Source organism: Oculina patagonica, chromosome 7 (genome assembly GCF_052425735.1).
Source record: "Oculina patagonica isolate OP01 chromosome 7, crgOcupat, whole genome shotgun sequence".
NCBI lineage: Eukaryota > Metazoa > Cnidaria > Anthozoa > Scleractinia > Oculinidae > Oculina > Oculina patagonica.
In genome coordinates, this window is record NC_135764.1 from 15,655,519 (window position 1) to 15,676,265 (window position 20,747).

The window sequence follows — 20,747 nt, forward strand, 5'->3', positions numbered from 1 at the left end:
ACACGTCAAGCTCAAACGATGTTCATTTCACAGCAGTTAGAATTTTACTCGAGCTTCTGTATCTCTTCGACTTTCATTGCTGATAACGAGCATTCTGCCTGGAGACACAAAACTTCGTTTGGCCAAAAGGTAGGCGAAAAGATTTAGAGGAATCTTTAAGCGTGAAATAGTTAAAGATAGGCACTTTAAGAATTCCTTAATTTGCATATTTGTGAAAACAGCCAGATAACACAAACACTTGAAGTTATGTCTGACAGGTATTTTCACTAGTATAAAACCGTTCTATGACATTCTTGCTTTCCTAGTAATTTTTAAAGAAAAAGTAAGAATGACCCTGTTACGGAATGGGCAATTTCTTAAACAGTGATTTGGGAAATGCGAGCAACAGGAGTTCTTGTGAAACGAATATTGAATAACAACAGCGTATAATCTCGACAACAAATAAAATAAAGTTGACGACATAAAAATTTGGAGAAACGATCGTACGCTCAAAAATCGCCATATCTTTGGCAAAGATCATGTATTTGTTTAAGATAAGCAAAGAATACCTGAAAACTGCTTATTATAAACGACTGTAACCCTTTCATGTTTCTCCCGATTATTTAATTTGCTGATCCGCTGAAATGGCGCTGAAATGGCCAATTTACTAGAGGTTCCATAATTTTTTATTCTTAACGGTTACATTTCCCCAATTTTTTTATTAATGGAATCAATTCACCAATAAACAAGCTTTGTTCATGGTAAATGGCTAGTTCTAAATCGAGATAACAGTTGAGTTATTAGCCTTTCATTTTGTAGTAAATTTGAGACTGTTCAAAACATCGATAACATACCTTCGAACTTCTTGGCCGTTGATCATCCAAACTCAACATTTGCCGAATCTATTTTGATATATAGAAAGAAGAAAGATAGTTTTTTATAACTATGCCAAGTATGATCGAGAAACTGTGACGGCAGGTTCAGTGTCGAAGGTACAAGAACACCTTCGATCCGCCATGTTGGCGAGCCGTCACGGAGGCTTCAAATCGGCCTTCTCGATATTTTCCAAAATAAAAAGAATTGAAACTTTTTAATATACATTTGGTAGTTAGGACCCTAAAACAAGACTGCATGCCAAATTTCAGCGAAATCGGTGAGGTACGGTGGCCGACCAAAGTTCGAATCTTATAGACTATGACAATTAAGGGCCTGTTTACATGGAAGGCGGGTGCCCCGGCTAACCGAGTTACCCGGCTAACCGAGCTACCCTGGGCGAGCCAACTTTTCATACGTTTCTTAAGAAAACGTATTGAAGCCTTTACATGCTAGAAGGGTAACCCGCCTTGCCGGGGCACTCGGTCTACTTGCCCGGGGCACCCTTCTAGGCGGGACAGCTTTTTGCCATGTAAACGGTTATGACCGAGCTATCCCGGCTTGCCGGGATAAGTTTTCGCGCGTGTTTTTGAACTAAATTTGAAGTAAATGGCATAAAATGTATAAATTCTGGACCCAAACAGTGCTATTTGATCAAAATTAGTTTTATGACTTTTATCGGTTGGCTGGAAAATATTTCTTTGAGCAACAGCTAATTAATTCGAAATTTTCGTGGGAATGATTATCCTATAATTCACGACACAACAAATTTAATTTCAATTTGACAGCCAAATACTGTTGAATTTCGATTGAATTTCGCCAAAAATGAACGCAGTAAATTTCTGAGAACTTGCACATGAAATTAAAATAGGTTTGAAGACGAAAAGCCTTGATTATTCAGTAAAAAGTCACATTTTTCTTCAATCATTTGGAGCTACATGGTTTTCCCACGCCGTGACACGCTTCAATGACACTGTCTCATCTCGGGTAGAAGGGTTGTGAATTCTGCATGTAAAGGCGGGCTATGTTTCATCCCTTCTAGCCGGGTAACTCGGTTAGCCGGGGCACCCTCCCTCCATGTAAACAGGCCCTAATATTCCGTGTTTTTGGTTGCGAAAGGATTTGTTGATAAAATATTGAGACTTGTTAAGTCTGTTTACCCAGTTCAAGAGTTGAATCGGTCGTATGTAATTGCGTGTTTCCCAAAAACAGTCAAATCTTTTCATTGTCAGAAATGTAGCGTAACGTGAAGTTTCAATAAAAAATGTCCTTTTACAAAATTTGCATGTCTTACGCTTGATTATATTCCTTTTTGTTCCTTCTTTGTATTCCTAAAACATTTTCAACTATGAGCTTTTTCCTTTGCGGATTTAGTCACAAAGATCATTAAGTAAGCGTGCGTCGCTTTCTCTTATAAGTTTTTATCAACTCGGTGTATAATCATAATTATTCGATCGACCGATTTGGGAATTACTCGTTTGATTACATGCTAATAACTTGTGGTCATGCCCTACCTCCTTACATAAAAATAAGTTAGTAACAGGCCCAAAGGTCTTCGCTTGTTTTTTTTGCCCTACCTCCTTACAGTAAGCAGATCATATCATCTCATTGGAAAATTTTGGTCCAAAATTCGAATTCTCCGAAGGACGGTTACAGAACCTGCATCAAAACGGTAAGAATAACTTAGAATCTGAACTTGTGCGAGGATACCATTCGTCTGCACGGAAGGACGACTCTGAAAGATATGGCCAAGTTTTTGGTAGACCCTCTGAACTGCTGCTTTTTTGATTTCCATAAAACGATTGATCGAGTATTCAACTAAGTCGATAGTTATCGTAAACAGTCTATTATAGATATCCAATGCAGATAATATCAATAAAATTGATGGAAAAGGTTGCTATCAGCGAGAAACCGTTCGCAGCTCTTGTAAGCTTGTAATTCTACTGGTCCTCTAATGTAGAAGTTGCTATTGTTTTTGTGGTTGGGGCATTTTTCCTGTTGTTTGTTCTATTGCTTTTTCGAAGGGTAACAAGTCATTCATGTGAGCCCTAGCGAGAGCTGCTACCCGACACTACTGTTAAATGCCTGTTTGGTAGTGTTCAGCGCCTAGCCTGTTCCTCATTGTTTTGTTACATTTAGTGACTTGCAGAAATCACAAAGCAGATACACTGTGCAATAGACTTTGTCTTCCTGTTTTGATACGCTCTGTTAACTTGAACGTTTGAATTGTTGAGTGCTCCTCGTGCCACTTCAAACCCTTTTCTTACGTTACCGGAAACTTCAAGTATCTTATGGACAGGAAGATCATTTGTCTGATTCTTGACAACTTGCTGTTCCAGGTCGCAGTATATCGGCATTCGTCGACTGAGAAGAAAAACTAAACAAGCGGACTGACAATCTGTATGACAACTGTTTAACTTAAAGGTTTGCACCTCACGGCCACACTTTCTAGGACACAGACACATATTCCTTGGTTTTGCTTTGTTTGTTTACTTTTTGCTCAAGGTTTTTGCTGCCTGCATTAGGTGTATGTTGTTATGATTTTCTGTTATGTCAAATTTATTATCATTCATGATCAAACCCTTTTTTAGAATTAAATCGGTTTTCTGTAAGCTCGTACTCTAAACGCTGTCGAGAAACGTTCTAAAATTAGAACATCCGAGAGACTTTATCGAGTACGCTTACATAAAGTATTCATCGTTCCTGACGAACGGCTCACTTGTCGGTGTCCAGTCGGCCATGTTGTAGCCTTCTGAGTGTTCAACATTAAAATCATGGAGTTGTGCTAGCAAATTAGTGTCTGTTATAGCATCTTTGCACGGCATGTTTCAATACTAAAGCATCGATTGTAGAAATACCGTAACAAAGAAATAAGCACCTCATGACTTGATCAGACACTGATTTGTAGTTCACTCTGAAATTAACTACGCACAACGAGACACTGCAGCTTACATCAGCCTCGTTCCCAGAGCCCAACTGCGGCGACGCGTGCTCATCAGCTTACGATACCATGAGAACGAGGTTCCAGCTTACGAGATTATGCAGAGTCCTTTCTGTCCTCCTCTACTGGTACACTTGCCTTGTCATAACGTGTACATAGTCACCTTTTGTCAAACGGTGTCAAACATGTTTTTGTCACTCTGTTCACTGTTGAACTCACTTTTTGCACGAAGTTCGAGATGTTGTTATTTGACACCTCAAACACGAAAAGTTTATACATTAATCTAGTTTTAACAAGCTGAGCGGAAGGCATTATCAGAGTCCAGTGAAACGCTCTTTGTTAGTCGATGATGTCAAGCCTCTGATCCAAGAAACTGATGGGTCATTTTCTCCGTGATGTAAAGTGCATACAAACAGTGATTGGTCATTCATCATCACCTTTTCAGACTTTTGTTGTTTAAAAACCTGCTGGTACTTGTTGACATAGTCAATTAGTGTACCGACTTTCCAGTTTCTTTCAGTCTTGTTTTCAGGTTTTTACTAGTCTCTGGCTTGGCAGCCGGAGCAATTGTTGTACCACTACCTCTCTCTATAGCTAGGTTTTCCCCTGTCGCAAAACCGCGCAATGGTCTCACAGGTGCCCTTGATGTAAGATTTTGTTTGGTTCAGGGTAGCGTTTTGTAAGGTAGAGTCGACTATAATTTAATTTTAGCAGTTATGTTCACTATATTCGGTCAGAATACAGAGATGGGACTGTCAGGTCCTCTTTTTCAAATCGAAAAACACAAAATGCAACTGAAGACAGAGAAGAACTTCTTTTTAATCACATTTATCATTTATCGTGATTTTTAAAAGTATACTAAAGTTCCTGCATGTGTTATGTTTCGCCTGTTTTACTTTTGTCAACTATATAAACTCAACTCGTCTAATTTCCTGGACTAAACAAAACTAAAACAATGACAGTAGACATTTGTACAGCGAATAAGTTTTAGATTAAGGCGAGATGGCAGTTATTTTCACTTTAACAATGGAATTACAGTAAACAGGTTAATATCTTTTGTTGCTGCTACATTTATAACAAATTATTAGTCGAAAATAAAGCGTATTACATTTTTTCCTTTACGATCCAAATAACGACTGAAAGAAGACTATCAGCTGAACTACAAAGCTCGACCCGTTTCCACTCCCCCCCCCCCCGAAAAAAAGATAAGAAAGAACTTCATCCATACCCTTACCAAGACCTTTGAACACTTCAGATTCTTAAGATTTCAAATTTCCAGTTTGATCCAGAGCAGTACAGTCTGTCTGTCTGCTGTCTGTACTGTCTGTACTGTCTGTGGGTTTTGAGACAGTCGTTTTGCGTGTTTTGTGATTAATGTCTTCGTCCGGCTAATCGATGTAAGAGCCAATTTAATCTCTAAATCGATTTCATTAAATGAAATCAGCGATTTAAATTATTTCTAGTTAGAAAACCGAATGATGTGGAATAGTTTCGATTCTCGCAAGTTTCGTAAATGCCAACAAATTCTGCCTGACTGTATTGTAATGGCGTTCGACTGCAATTTGCTCTGCATGACTTTGTTAACAACTCATGAATGAAATAAACTTAAATCCAAGCACCTGACTAAATGCCTCAAAATGATAACGACTAAAATAATAATGACTCCAAATTTCCGAATTACAGTACGAGACCGTTAAAAGGGAAGAAAACAGATTGTTATTAGCCCTAAGCCTTTGGCTCAGCTTATGCAAGTTTAGAGTTGCAGCTTCGCTAGCACTAGCTTCTAAACACTTGCCGTAAGTTTGCCTTCTGCTATCTCACGTAATATTTTCTCTTCCCAATCTTGTTTCTTTTTGTGTTTGTCAAAATCCAGCAGACGCTTCTTCCTCAAAGCGGCAGGCAATTTCTTTTTCTTCAAGTTGTCGATCATCACAAGAATCAGTGACGAATCTCCTGTGTCCACTCCTCTCTGGACGGCCATGTGCAGCTCCTCTCGACAAAAGTTGCTGGCGAGGTAATTCTCTGACAAAACAATCAACACTTGACGGCTTCCGTACACATTGTCGGCCATGTTTTGAACGATGGGCCTTCCAAGCTCAAAGTCCCGGCTGTGAATGCTGTAAGCAATCGAATACTTCTCAAGAACCGAGATGAGATTCGCAGTGACCCAGCCAAAATCCTTGGAACTGTAGCTGATAAACAGTCGGTTTATAAAATCCGTTTCCATGAGGCCATCTGCAAGCAATAAAAAGGAAAATAAATATTAAAGCAATTCTAATTTCTCCAGGCAAAGTTTCTGCCTTGGTGCCTGTGAAATAAGTAACTTCCGCTCAAGTCCATTTTATTAGCTTGATTAAGTGAATAGGGGCATTGCTACTCCCTCGGTCTCGGTATAGACTCCAACGTACTATCAAACAGGCCAATAAATGTTCCATGCGACTAGGAATTTTTCTACTCCCTGCTGAATGGGATGCTAGTCCATCGCAGGGTTGCCTCCAGCATTATATTCGCCGGTACCCATTTATACACCTGAGAGAGAGGCACTGTGAAAGTCAAGTGCCCTTCCCAAGAATAAACACAACGCACTGATCCCGGCCAGGGCTCGAAACTGGACCGATCCAACTGGATCGGCCATTATGTTTCGCCAAGCAATCCACAGTTGTTCCTTAAGTCGTACGTTTGCAACTCACGTTTTTTAATGTTATATGATGATGTCCACTTTTTCTTGACAGCAAGCCGAACAATTAACATGAAGGAGACAGCAACACTTAAGGCTGATAAAATGATAATGGGTAAGAGCCAATCTCTGGGAGTTCCTGTGAATTAAAAAGAGGATTGATAACACATTTGAAACAAAATTTGACTACAACAGAAACTCGGCACATTCTGACATCAACCGTTTTGCCTAAATCAGTCAACTGAAAACAAAAGCTGAAAAGTTACGGAGATGACATTTCTATACCGCAATCTTCATTTCAATTGGTTTGACACAGCTGATAATGAATGGCGAGGAATGGTTTTGCCTATTTTTCAGTAAAATTTATTTACTTTAGCCTGTTCATTCTTATATGGTGTTATTAATGTATACGACTCTTCACTTTATAAAATGTCTGACTGTCTTTCTTTATCTGACTTTGCTTTTGCAAACGTGCTAACCTTTTCCTTCTAGAAAAATCCCCCATTTTTTAGATCTTATGGTTAACAGATTTGTTTGGAACTTCTGAATATATATGCACTGATTTGATTGTTTTTCGTTTGTCTTTTTAAGCTTACAAATCTGCTGACTGAAAAAACTTTTCATGCTATAAGACACTGACTAGCACTGACCTGAATGAATAGAAGAAGCCAAAATTGTGTTTGTCTGATTTAAAGTGGTCCTGTATTCAGCTGTTCCTGGAGTCCCTGAAAGTAAATGTGAAGGAGACTCAATCCAAATGCAACATGCGGAATTAAATATGCGGTCTGACCACATAATTATTGCCTTCAGAAATTCTACTTTAAACTTCTCTGTGGGAAAACAAGCTTGCCGAAACGAACCAGCGAGTCAGCAATCCAGCCAGCCAGCCAGTCAGCCAGTTGGTAGGTCGGTCGGTCGGTCGTTCGGTCAGTCAGTCAGTCGGTAAGTCAGCCAGTATGACAGTCAGACAGTCAGACAGTCAGACAGTCAGACAGTCAGACAGTCAGACAGTCAGACGGTCAGACAGTCAGACAGTCAGACAGTCAGACAGTCAGACAGCCAGACAGTCAGACAGTCAGACAGCAAGTCAGCCAGCCAGACAGCTAAATTATCAGAACGAGATGTATGCCAATCGACAAGTAGAAGACCTGACTAATGTGACCATAGTGTAGACTTTCGTTGTTGCATGTGACATAAAGTTCTTCTTACCTGTTGGCGGTGGAACAAATACTTTCAAATCAATGGCAGCTTTCGTTGTGTTTTCATACTCGCATTCCCAATGGCAGCTGTATGTTCCCTCGTCATTTTCCGTGACGTTGAAAATAGAGAGGATGAATTCTTTCTTGCATTTAGTGTGCGTCTCCATTACCTCTACTTTGTATTTTTCACCGCTTTCTGGCAAATGCGCCGGATTATCGTTGAAACGCCAAAACAAATGCTCGGGACATAAGTCATCGCTATCAACCCAACATATCAGACTGACGTTAGAAAATGTTCTTGCAAGAACCTCCGGAGAGGAAATGGTCGGACTTTTAAATGATGGACCTGTAGTGAAAGAATTTGTAATTAATATAATTATTGAGGTCATAGTGAATGTTAAACGTAACAGTGATCAATTTCATATGCAACCCACCCGGTAGATCAAACACACTATTAGAAAACTGATGAGGAATCAATATACGGAGATGAATTGACATGTTGCTCGTACAAATGCCCTTTCAGAGGGAAGAACATGTTTAAGTTTGATGAAGTAGTAAATAAAATAACTTACATTCATATATCAACTCTATCTCATAAGAGTCGCTGCTTGACCAGCCAGGTATACTGTTCGTTGCACTGCATTTGTAGAATCCTTCCTGCTCTTCACGTCCGGGTGAAAGATGAAGTGCGCTATGCAGAGTTTCTCCTCTCTTCTGCAATGAATGGTAAATATCTTCAGTTCCGTTGCTGAGTGGTTTATCATCCTTGTGCCAATGGACTATGTGAGGAAGAGGCCATCCTGAGAAAACACATTCCAGGTCCATTGCTTTGTCTTGGATGATATCATTTGGTGAACTTGTCTTATAAATTATTTTCAATGCACCTGATAAAAAGAACGAGTAGATATTTAGTAAATTAACCCCTTCAACCTAATAAAAAAAAATAAAACCTAATAAAACCGGCTTATTTGTGGTTGAAACAAATGTAAGTTGATTCTTTAACGTGATTTTCAACTCTGTGATTACATTAAAAGTAAGAATTGAATAAGGTAATTTCTTTCGTTTGTTTTGTGCTTGCCTACAAAATGGGGCGACGGATATCAAATCGGACGGGGTATATTTGCTGATACCCGTCGTCCAATTTTGTACCACGTGATGCGTTTTGTCCAATTAGCGCGCGCAAAAAATAATGGGTGGGTTATAATTTGCTATAGTTGGTCACGTGATCATAAAAAGAGTTTTGCTGCGTAGCACTCAATTGTTACAATAAGTGTTCAATAAGTGTTCTTGGAGTGCAAAATAGTTTTTTTTAAAAACAGACGTTTCGGGGAAACCCCTTCATCAGTGTAAATGTGATGTCTTAAAAGGAACGCTTGATCGTACGTTAAATGTCTTGCGTGAGCGTCGTTTAAAAATAAACAGAGCGCGAGAAAAAAAAAATTTAGCCCCTAGTGGCATGAACATTGACTTAAAATTTTAAATTCACATTTGTATTCTCAGACTAATATTCTGATGTTCCTTTTAATTTTTTTCATGTGCGCTGAGCGCGCGCGCAATCTCGCGCTCTGTTTATTTTTAAACGACGCTCACGCAAGAAATTTAACGTACGATCAAGCGTTCCTTTTAAGACATCACATTTACACTGATGAAGGGGTTTCCCCGAAACGTCTGTTTTTAAAAAAAAACTATTTTGCACTCCAAAAACACTTATTGAACACTTATGGTCACGTGATCATGTCAATTACACTTTAGGGCAATTGTACTAAATGGAGGTATGAAATAAATAAAAATAAAACTAATATTGAAGTAGATAAATGATCCTCCCAGTGAATTTTTCAAATTGCAAAGAAAGATGTCTGAAAAAATTCAGGGCTTCAACGGACCCGTGAACCCGTGACCTCTTAGTTAGTGGTGCGATACCGGTATCGCGGAGGTCACGGATTCAAATCCCATTGTACCCCTTTGTTTTTTACGCTTCTTTCTTTGCAATTTCTTTAATTGCAATCTCGCTGCGAGGATAATTTCTTTACTTTGTAGCTATCCGCAGTTAAAATATGAATTCATTTATATATTGCACGTCAAAATAAAAATTAGTAGTAATTTCATAGTGGAGAGTGAAAAATAGATTCGGCTGGATGCAGGAGGAGGCCCTTGAATCAAGGTGGGATACGAGACATTTTAGGAGAACCTGGATGCGCTCCCGTTTGCAGGCGATGTGTTGAAATTGATGGCAGGATGCGAGATAATTATAAAAAGCGGAAATTAATAAACATGATCATGTTTCTACTAAAAAAAGAGTTTGACTTGCATATGTCACTAAGCTGCGGCAAGATTAATCAGAGAAAGATTTACGACCCGGTTTTATACCATATCGCTTGGTAGTATGACTTGGCTGTCATTTGCGGTGATCAAGGCGCACAAGAATCCCTTGTTTCCACATTGAAAAAAGTTTGAAAGTAAACGGTCTACATAAGTTATGGGGAACCACAGCACGGCGGGATGCAAGAATGTAAAAGCCTTTTTTGGATCCTCGGAATAAGCATCGGCTGAATAAATGAAATGAGAGCATTGTGTTGTGGGTGCAAGCTTGGATGCAAACTGCTCTTTTGATTTCTGGTAACTTTTTAGTACAAGTGCCCTTATCTATTATTGCAACGGTCTTGCCGGACAAAATGACAAAATAATATATAAGTTGATCGCAGGTTAAATATAGCTAAGCCAAAAAAAGAGTATTTATCGACAACTGTATATTGAATTGACAACTCCGTCCATGGTGTATGAGATAATTATAAAAACAATATATAATTATAATAAAAACCTTCCCAAAATCCTTTGCAACTGAAAAATCGCCAATGCCAAATAACTTGGTCAGTTTGAAGTCAGCAGGAGTAGTACGTCGTATAGAAATAACTCTTACCATAAACTACTTCTTGTATAAGTCGTAGGTCGATGACGTCATCAGTCACGTGACTTTGCTCAGAAGTTCGTTTTTGTTCACTGTGACGAAAATAGTTTGTTACTGAAAAAGCAGTCATTGTAGTTTGAAGCACATTTGTGTGAGGCATTTCGGTTTGCCCAGGTACCGAACAAAATATAAATAGTAAGGGAGCTATGTACAATTTTCAAAAAATGGGAGTCTGGGTACAAGTGCGTATCTGGCGTTGTATTAAATGTGAGGTAACAAGAAATTACATGTTGGTAGATACTTATCTGTTAAGCACTTTTTAATCAATCCCATTGTTATGACGTCATCGGTCACGAGACCAGAACGGATCACATTTTTAAATTCGCTTGAAAACTTTACTAGAACCTCTCTCTTAGGATCTTTTTGAGCGAAGTTGTAGTTTTTTAAATAGTGTTTTTAAAAATGGCCATTATTACGTTTCCTGCAAACGGCAGTAAAAAATACAATTGAAAAGTTTGTTGGCTTCCTACTCAACGACCATTTGCATTTGAAATAGAAGAAAATTTTGCCAAAGGCTTGAGTGTATGCTCTTTATGATAGCGTTGTCAGTTTCTTTTCATTTTAATTGCTTTTGGCGAGGATGAATTTTATTTCTTTCAGACGAAAGGAGTGGCGCCTGGGAAGAAGTTAAGCTGCAGGCCCCCTTCCCCTTTCCCCTGCTAGCGGATTCCCCGTGGTCCGTATTGCGGGCTCATGACAAGCAATTTTAAAATGGTATCGATGGCGATCGATATGTAATGTAGTGATTTTGAGTTATATAGAATAGTTTTGTCAATGTTCTTTCTTCTTGACGCGATCACGAATCCCCAAACAAAGGGTATGCAATATCCTTTATTTGTGTTCCCGATAAAGAGGAATATGGAATGAGGAGAAAAGGTGGAAGCTTTTCGCAAACATTTCTAACAGAAACTTACAATGATAATGATAATGTATTTTTATATAGCGCATTTTCCATGTGTATATGTTCAAATTCGCTTTACATATACTGTAATTTTAAGATACAATGACCTGAGGTAAGGGTTTCTCATTGTACTATAATTTTATTTTGAAGACTGGCTTAAGCTTATGTCTTCGACGTTTATGTGAAGATTGATAAACGTGCTAAAGATAGAATCGTGCTAAAACTTAGCTAACTGGAATTAAAGCCGAGCTCGGCGATAAAAAAATAGATCTTGTAGATTTTGAAGCGATAGTATCATAGTAATATCACTCAGTTCGTCGAGGCATGTAATTGTAATTTTTATTTGTCATCTGAATGTTAAGCCGCTTCAAATTAATAAGAATCGCATCCTTTCATTATTTCTACGTGAGGAAATGTTTTAAAATATTGACAGTGGTTTTGGGGGTTTTTTTTGTTTTTTTTTTTTTTTTTTTTTTTTTTTTTTTTTTTTTTTCTTGGAAAAAAAAAAAAAAAAAAAAAAAAAAAAGTCAGTGTTTTTTTCAAACACTGAAAAAGGCCATTTAATATACAGTCTGCATGCTGGAAAAATAGCAATTTCATCAAAATAAATAGTTTTTGTTTGTTTTGTTTCTATTTACAGGTGACTTGAAGAGTGCAATGACGTTCCTCTTAGTCAAAATGAACTCAAACATATACATTGTGTTAATGTAATAAAATTGATATTTCCCACATGTTGCCAGTTTAAACCTGAATATACTTTAGTGACATTTATAGCTATTTATGTAATATGAACATCCCAGAACCCAATAAGGCTACATGTGAATACTGATACTTTATTACATGTAAGTTTTGAAACCATTCTGGGGTTCATGACAAAAATATTTTGTTTCAATAAAAATAATGAAATTACAGAGAATTTACGAAATTATTATCGCAGACCATAAATTTAATCCAGCACAGGCTAAAGTGTCTTCAATAGTGCAATGGCAGTTTAAATAGAATGTGTGGTTCCAAAAAATATCCATACCTACCCCAAGGATGGTTCTTTGGTTTGGACCCTTCCGACCCCCTGGAACTTTCAGTTTAGCTTCATACTTTCTTTTAAAAATTTGGGCTATTGTGACCTCCCTCCCCTTCGGAATTTCCATTGACCATTCTTGGGGTGAATATGGAATTTTCTGGAACCGCACAATGTAGGCATTTGCTTATAAAAGTAAGCTGCAGATTAATACACACTAATCTATTTTTTTAACCTTTTCACGTTTACCTGTTTTCTATGGAATATATAATTATATATTGTTTTTACCGGTTTCACTTGTAATAATAATAATAATAATAATAATAATAATAATAATAATAATAATAATAATAATAATAATAATAATAATAATAATAACAACAATAATAACTAGAAATTTTTTTAAGAAAGTGAGTGCTGTCGAAGGTGAATGAAACAGGGTTAACTGAATTGAACAGTCTACAGGTCTGGATAGTTTTTTAACTTTGGAGCTAGGATAGGGGTGTCCAGAGTAGGCCCTAGCTGATGATTTGTAATAATTAATACAGCAAGTGGTGTTATTGAAAAATGGCCCAATCGTAAGGCTAACGGTGTTGTTTGACCCACACTGGGAAATTGCTGAAAAGGCTTTGTTGTTTGCTGGGTGGGGAAAGTGGTTGAAAAGAGTCTTCCGCCTCTTAAATTAACTTTTTGCATCGTGGACGCAGAGATATAATTTTTGTCGTGAAACTTTCGATACAACGAAATATGAAATCACGTTTTTCGGAGTGTGTTAATTATCAACAGACAATCACTTTCGCTCGCGTGATTATCTTTCGCTCAAGAATACTCGGCGTATTTGTTTCTTTGACTGAGGAGATTTTCACTGTTGTTAACACCTTCGAAACCCTCGTAGAAGCGGAGATTTATTTCTTGTCGCGACGCTTCTCAAACATCGAAGATAAAATCCGCAGTTGTCGGCGCGTTTTTCTATTCAATGATGAAACAAGAAAATTCGCTCGCAAAAATGTCGCAAGCATACTCGGTGCATCGTTTCTAGCTAAATCACATTATTTTTCTTTGAGTACAGAGTATTTTTACTGTTAGAAACAATTTCGTAAACCTTGTAGAAGCGGAGATTTAATTGTTGTCGCGACGCTTCGAAAGATAAAATCACTCTTGTCGGCGCGTGTTTATTCACGAGATCAAACAAAAACTTTCGCATCGAATTGTTTCATTAACTACAGAGGTTTTTGCTGTTATAAACACCTTCGTAAGCTTGTAGAAGCGGAGAATTATTTTTTGTGAATGTCGGACGTTTTTAAACAGCGGAAGAAAAAAATCCGTCTCAAAGTTGACAGCCATGTGATGTGCGCGTGATTGTCGTTTCAACTGTCCCGGATAATACTCTACTGCGCAGGCTTCGAGTCTTACATCCGAGAAAATTTTGGATTTTTCACCCTACAGAAAAGAATAGTGTGCTGTCTCGCTAAGGCTCGACAGCAATAATTATAATAATAATAAACACTTACGTGTGAAATTGACAGCAGTACATTGACATGAATATTTTCCACTATTTGCTGTTGTATTCGTTTGCTGCAAAATCAAATCCGATGACCCCGTACTAGACTTAACTCGTTCCAACGCTTGGTTCCAGGTCATGCCTTGTACCGGTCTTCCTGTGATGATCGAGCAGTTGAGAGTTATGTTGGAGCCTGGATCTACTGTCATCTGATTGGTTTGTTGACACACTGACTGGGAACAGGAAGACTTTATTTCACACTGCATGTCAGTTGCGGATGAGGCATCTGTTGAATGAAAACAAAAAGAAAGCTTACAGCATTTACCTACTGCGTATTGGTATACATTGAATTTTATGCAAGTAATTTTATACGTACCACATAAATGAATAAGGAACTACATGTCAACTGAGTATTTCAATACGATATTTGCCTTGTAGCTAATAGGGTTTGGGGAAGATCTGGCGTGATTTGGCTAAACTGAGATAAACTCTTTAAATTTTCCTTTACGTGTTTTCAGAGCTATTTTATGTTTACAATAGTGAAAAATGCACAGTTGTGATAGTTTTAAAACAAGTCAGAATAAAATACCATCATTCTAACCAACTAACAATACAAATATGTGCTTTCCCCGAACAGCATTTACATTTCATTGCGTCATAGACCACTGAATCATAAATGATTCATGCTCGTGTTTAACTAGTACTTTAAAACAAGCACGTTCAGGTTGATATTTTATTGGAAACTAGTAATGTAATGCATACTGCTATTCAAGAAATGAACAGAGCGGAAATCTCGCAAGAACGTATAATGGGAAGTGCAAAACAAAAAACTGTGGAATCACTGAAGTTAACGCAATATCCAGGATATTACATCCCTGGTGATAAAGGGAATAATCCTTTCCGAATATAACGTTTATTTCAAGAAATATCAAGTGAACTAAGTAAACGGTTTCAGCCCGCAAGTCCCGAATCAAACTTCTAGCGATAAAAATACTTACTTCTATAGCGATTCTTCTAGCTTTTTCGCCCAAGTTAGAAACGAAGCGTTAAGCTCATACAACTTACTGATACGACGCTAAGCTTAAAAAACGTTTCATTTAACTGACCCAACGTAACTAAAAATAAGTCACGCAGTGATTCACTCAACATACCTTGGATCAAGAGAAGTGCGAGAAAACAAAGCAAAAAGTATTTCATCGCGCAAAGTTTGAAGGCCTTCTGCAGATGGCGATTCTTCATGTTGTCAATAGCAGCAGCGAGCTGCAATGTTGCTGCGCTTTCTCGATGAATCTTTTTTAGTATCCTCTTCAGTTGATTTTGCCTGATTGGTCTAACAACGTGTTTTTGACGAAAGTGCAGCATATACTGTATTTACTGAGTAGCCAATATCATCTCTTTCTTTCGTGTTATTTTGTTACTAATTATAACAACTAATGGATTCAATGCGACCCTAAACACTTTAAACATAGCTAAAATACATTGAAATACATTGAAATACATTGCATGGTTGTTAATTACAAGACGCAGAGTAAGCCAACAAAATGAAAGGCTAGCCTAAGAGAGGACACAAAAGTGGCAATCTTAACAGAAAACGACAGTCTGTAAGCTAATAGAACTGTTTTGGTCCTACTGAGTTAAGTCAATTAATATATTGCTTAACTCATGCAGGATGACGTCAGTTAACCATTTATCGTACTTACCTGAGATAACTCCTGTCAAGTTAGGATATAAATCGAGAATAAACCCACGTCATTAAAAACATCGGGTTTTCTATATTTCGTATTTTATCTACAATGTCTAAAGAAACACGGTTATTCATGTCGAGACCCGGCGCTTTCAAACATGGAAAGCTCTCTCCTGTATGTGTTTGACATGTTTCCCTAAAACATATGCAAACAAGAATGTCGTGATGCAATAATTTTGTATTCGACAGAATTTTTTTCGACATGTTTTTGTTGATTTATTATCACAGGTAATGAATAAACTCCACACCATCTGCTAACAGCAAAAATTAATCAATGTTTCAGGTTCAGAAAGAAAGGCAAACCATTGAAATACTATGAGATGGCAGAACTAAGTAAACCCTTAAATTCTCAAAAAAGCTACCATTAAAAGCAATGTAGGAAAATGGGCGAGGACAACGCGACAACATGAAAAAGAATGGGGAAAAAATTCTTTAAGTTTTCCTGGGCGAGTTGGGTGTACCACTCCGCATAAACATAACCAACTACGGTGTAAATGGAGAGAAAGTTGAATTCAAAATATGGCTTTGTCCTTAAACAGGTCTACTTTATATGTTCTCGGGCGATACGTGACGTGATTAAAAAGATTATTGAATTTTCTTGAACATGTGTGATTAAGTAACAAGCTACCAACTTGTCTTTGCCTGACATTATTATTATCAGCTGAACCATGCACACTAATATCACCGGATTTGGGATGTTATTAACCACTCTCTGTGTCAATCAGCTTGAAATTTATAACGAGCGAGTATTTCTTACAAGATATCTATCTGAAGATCAGTAAATTATGAAAATAACTGTCAAGGACCGTGTTTTTGTGCAATTGAACCTGGTCACGTATCCATTTGTAAAATGTTTTTTTGAATATTCAAATATTAGCTCTCGAGTTTTGCTTACCAATGAATTATCTCAACCCCACGTTTGGTGAAAATTGTTGCAACCCCGTGAAAATTAATTTTCATTATTACTTTTATGAAGTTATTTCAAAAACTGATGTACGCGAGTTTTTTTTTTTTTTTTTTTTTTTCAAAAAAAAAAAATCAATTTATGGTGAAAGGATAATTTATTACAAAAGTAGCTGTACAGGTGTAGTAATATTTTCTTGATGTGTAATTCCCGCTTAGCATTTATTTTATTTCGTACTGACGTATGTGATAAAAAAGAAAGAAAAATTCGACCCTGAAACTACTCAAGATTAATATTTTGTGTATCAGCTGCCCTTTCCATTAAACTAAACTGAAATAAAACAATCTGTTCTCAGGGCGACTTGATTAAAACCAGCCATGATTTCCATGGCATTCGACCCGGTTATTTCCATTAAAATATTATCGCCTGTAGGTGATATTCAAATTTGATATCCTGTGGTTGTCTTTAAAATTTTACCGCAAAACAAAATGTTCGTTAACTTGACAGAAGAATTGAGAAATAACATGTATTGAAAATATCGAAATTCGCAAACATGGGTTTGTGGCTGAGATATCATGCACTTGTACGTTCGTCCGCCGTTTGTGTTTTGAATTTTTCAACCGCTGGGCGGAGTAAAATTAACAAGACAAGATAATTTTATCGTACGTCATATTTTAACAATAGAGTGTTTCTGTCGAAGAACTATCGGCTGATAGTTGCCCCGCGGAAATTTGATGTTCTTAAAACAAATATTAGCCCGAGCAGCGAAGCTTCGAGGGCAAATATGCTAGTTTTAAGAACATCAAATTTCCAAGGGGCAACTATCAGTCCGATAGTTCCGAGACAGAAACACTCTATTGTTTTTATTGTTCACCACTAAATTTTCTTCCGCGCGCACATACAAAAACAAGCATCGTAAATCATTTTTACTTTTGAGGATAAAAAACTCAATTGAAAGCCGAAATTTAACAAACGAAACAAAACCAGACGAGAAACCCACTAAATGCAGTGAATTTGGTTGGGTTTTTTTGTCTGCAGGCGGCTTGTTTACAAAAAAACAGTCACGGGCGGGCACTATCGATCCGGGCATTTTTTCACGGGAGGGCACTATGGGCTGATAGTGCCCTCCGGCGGACGGGCACTATCGCGTCACGTGTTCAATTTAAACCAATCAGAATCGGAGAAAATTTAGTGGTGAACTATAAATTTAAATAGTGTATGTTACTTTCTTAAAAACAGCGAGCCTTCAAAACTGTTCTGAAGAACACCCGCGAAGCCCAGTGATCAGGAAGTAAAGCAGGGGCGTGTGTAGTCTCTCCTCGCAAAACCAGAATATTGTTAATCTCAGGTTTATTCTGTTTTGCGAAATAAACAGCATCCAAAACAAGAAACACAATTTTATGGAAACAAATTTGTTAAATATTTTCAGACACTTTTGTGTTGTTATTATTTGAATAAATTCAACCTTTTGTGTTTTTAGGCGATAACATAACTAAACAAAATTGGTATTAAAATGCTACTTGTTCCTCGATGTGCGCTTGGAAGTCACGGTCTTTTTAAATAATAGTGCCATCAAAATGGAAGGATCTAAAAAAAATTGCAATGCAAAAATCCTTTTTCCTCTATGTTTCTGTCATGGCTGATAAAAAAACACTGTTTTATCCAAGACATTCTGAATAAAGAAAATTGTGTTACTAGATTAGTGAAATACGCAAACTATTAGGAAACCTAGTTACAAGGGTAAGCTCCCACGAGTCTCCTGTAGTTCACTGGTACAGAGTACGGCTCATTCGACTATGGTTAGGATAACTCGGAAATTTTTTTCGAGTTGTTTTTTATTTTTACCTCCAATCCTTGGAGTACTTTCTTCCCGGTCAAATCAAAAGTAGGTTCGATTTCCGGGGTTCACAAAACGGCTGGAAATCAAATTTAATTAAAAAGGTGAATTATGTAAACTATTGCAGAAACTGTACCACTTGCAGCATCATGCAAAACAAGTGTATTTCAGTGCAAGTGGTCGGCGCTCGCCGCGTGTGTTACATAGAAGCCGACAAAACGACATCCTGCACAAGTCTCCGCTCATTATATGGATTTAACTTCCTCTGGGAAGCTCTGTATTTTATAAACGTGACTGTGGAATGGGCTAGAGTCTTAAAAACAGTTTTGCGGTTGAAAGCAAGATAATCAGTTTGGTCATTTTGAATGAAATCTTATTGTAAACAACAAAACCAATTACCAACGCCTTATTTTCTGAAACACTTTGAGGAAAATATCCGTTCAAAGACACAACAGTTAAAAACAATCTTATTGAGTGAAACATCTGACCAAAGTTTCCAAAGTTTTCTAGAAGAAAAACTAGAGAGGTATGAGTTACCACTCAAAACATCTTCTATTGGGTCGAAAAAACGCACGTAAAATGTTTAAAAAGCAGGTTTAAGATTGTAACCTCGCCATAATGTGTTGTTAATAAACAACATAAAATAAAGATGAAGAAAAGTCTTACCTGTGTTAAATATAACATGCAACAGGCAACCAACAATAAAACGTTTTACAAACTGAGAAAGCGGTACTTTTCCAAGTAGTTTCATGTTTCACAAGTGGTCGGGTTCAAGCGAAAAATAAGATCAAATCATGCACGCCTCTTTAGTTGTATTTGTTTCAAGTTCCTGTTAATGAAACATCGTCCAATGATTTTAAGTGCTATTTGTAATTGTAGTTGTGACGTCCTTGTCAATGTTTCCTTGGTTACACTAAATTATATTCATGATAAATCTCTCTTTTACCTGGGTTTCCTATTTGGTATCTTCTTACAAAGGTATTTTAAAAGTTCATTAGTCTCTCGGTGTGCAGAAGAAATGGTTCTTATCAAACTTTAGAAAAAGTTGGGCAAGATCTCCTTACAAAACAGCACGTTTAAATTTCAGTGTGGTTAATAATATCTCGCCGTCTTGAACCCACGGATTAAATTAATAGCTTAACGCAGGGAACCAGCTACGAGAACCCACTGAAAAAAAAAATACAGTGAATTTGGGAACATTTTCGGGTCCAATGTTTGCCCTGAACTGTTGTTTGCAATGTAGACAAAGAATAAAGAAATGCCGATAGCCTCTCGCACGAATTTTCAAATGGCACTTTATAAGAAAAATTGAAATCAAGTAATTAGTATTTTCCGTGAGAATAGCTTTTGAAATTTGAATGTAAATTACTTTATTGGAGATGAATTTAATAACCATCTCATTTCATCGCAGCTGGTTCGCATAACCAAACCGCCTCCGTAAACAGTCTTTATCGGTTTTATTATGGCCATTATTGCATTTGATTCTAACCAAAGATTAAAATACAACGCAGACGGACTTTTCGCCCGATGTTTTACTAGCCCGAAAGGACGAAGGGGAACAATTAAAAGGAAATTACAGAATTTTAGGATATAGATATTTGTAATTCGACATTGAACAAGTTTTCAGTTAATTGATTCAGAAAGGGAAAATTTATAAAGCCATCTGGTGCAAAATTTTTATGTTGAGACGAACTTTAAACAATTTTGCATGCGTCAAAAGAGCATGCTCAACAACAGGAGAGCCTTTGACTTTTACACTCTGTTTCTTGTTCCTTTTTGTTAAAATAAAATTTCTGTTCACGACAGCTTCACAGACTTTTCAGTTTTGAGCACCAGAAATGCTCCAGCTATAGCCGCCATTAATTTATTTATATGAAATATTTTGGCGTGCTTTTTTTCTTACACTTATCTTTTTAATTATTTCCTTCTGCAAAAGTTTTCTTGAATTCGTGTCTTTCAGATTTCTAAAGCGTTCAACAAACGCGAAACGAGTATAAAATAAGCCAATACAAGGACTTAGATGAAGGAAGTTTTAATTGTTCAGCACTCTAAGAAACGAATAACTTGTTTCGTTAACCGCTAATGTTTTGCAACTGGTTTGTCTCCGAAAATTTAGAATACTACAGAAAACAAGAAGTTATCAAAATTTGTTAACTGTTTCAGAATTTTGTAACTTATGAGAAAAAATCTTGTGCTGCAAAAAGACTT

The 20,747-nt window shown here is 37.2% G+C and overlaps 2 protein-coding genes across 6 annotated transcripts in view; both read right to left on the minus strand.

Annotated features, from left to right (window-relative positions):
* The window catches only part of LOC144659972 (allene oxide synthase-lipoxygenase protein-like), a 64,290-nt gene that overhangs the window by 21,655 nt on the left and 21,888 nt on the right, over positions 1–20,747 (minus strand). For 2 of the 3 annotated variants that reach the window (XM_078520509.1, XM_078520505.1), the window contains exon 1: positions 3,538–3,771. The exons of the other annotated variant lie outside the window; for it this stretch is intronic. In XM_078520509.1, coding sequence (XP_078376635.1) covers positions 3,538–3,628 — 91 coding nt within the window. In that variant the 5' untranslated portion in view covers positions 3,629–3,771. Of the gene's footprint in view, positions 1–3,537; positions 3,772–20,747 lie in introns of those variants that run through there. 3 annotated transcript variants of the gene reach the window in all.
* LOC144659973 (uncharacterized) lies at positions 806–19,309 on the minus strand. Of its 3 annotated transcripts, none has more exons than XM_078520512.1 (8): positions 19,206–19,309; positions 14,065–14,340; positions 8,242–8,553; positions 7,680–8,015; positions 7,121–7,195; positions 6,484–6,609; positions 5,044–6,028; positions 806–1,171 (listed from the first exon to the last, which is right to left on the minus strand). In XM_078520512.1, exons 1-7 carry the CDS (start codon positions 19,288–19,290, stop codon positions 5,577–5,579), a joined length of 1,662 nt encoding a protein of 553 aa, XP_078376638.1. In that variant the 5' UTR covers positions 19,291–19,309; the 3' UTR covers positions 806–1,171; positions 5,044–5,576. The 3 variants fall into 3 exon arrangements, with proteins under 3 accessions (XP_078376638.1, XP_078376636.1, XP_078376637.1); XM_078520510.1 differs by lacking the exon at positions 19,206–19,309 and adding an exon at positions 15,206–15,513 and having other exon boundaries at positions 807–1,171; XM_078520511.1 differs by lacking the exons at positions 806–1,171; positions 19,206–19,309 and adding an exon at positions 15,206–15,513 and having other exon boundaries at positions 4,599–6,028.

Bases quoted from the DNA above. Each gene is read 5' to 3' on its own strand.
- LOC144659973 (XM_078520510.1), bottom strand. From the start codon at position 15,416: ATGCTGCACTTTCGTCAAAAACACGTTGTTAGACCAATCAGGCAAAAT. The intron at 8,554-14,064 runs GTAAGTGTTTAT...TCTTTTTATCAG, and splicing joins TACTGCTGTCAATTTCACAC to GTGCATTGAAAATAATTTAT. The intron at 8,016-8,241 runs GTAAGTTATTTT...CTTTCACTACAG, and splicing joins GATAGAGTTGATATATGAAT to GTCCATCATTTAAAAGTCCG.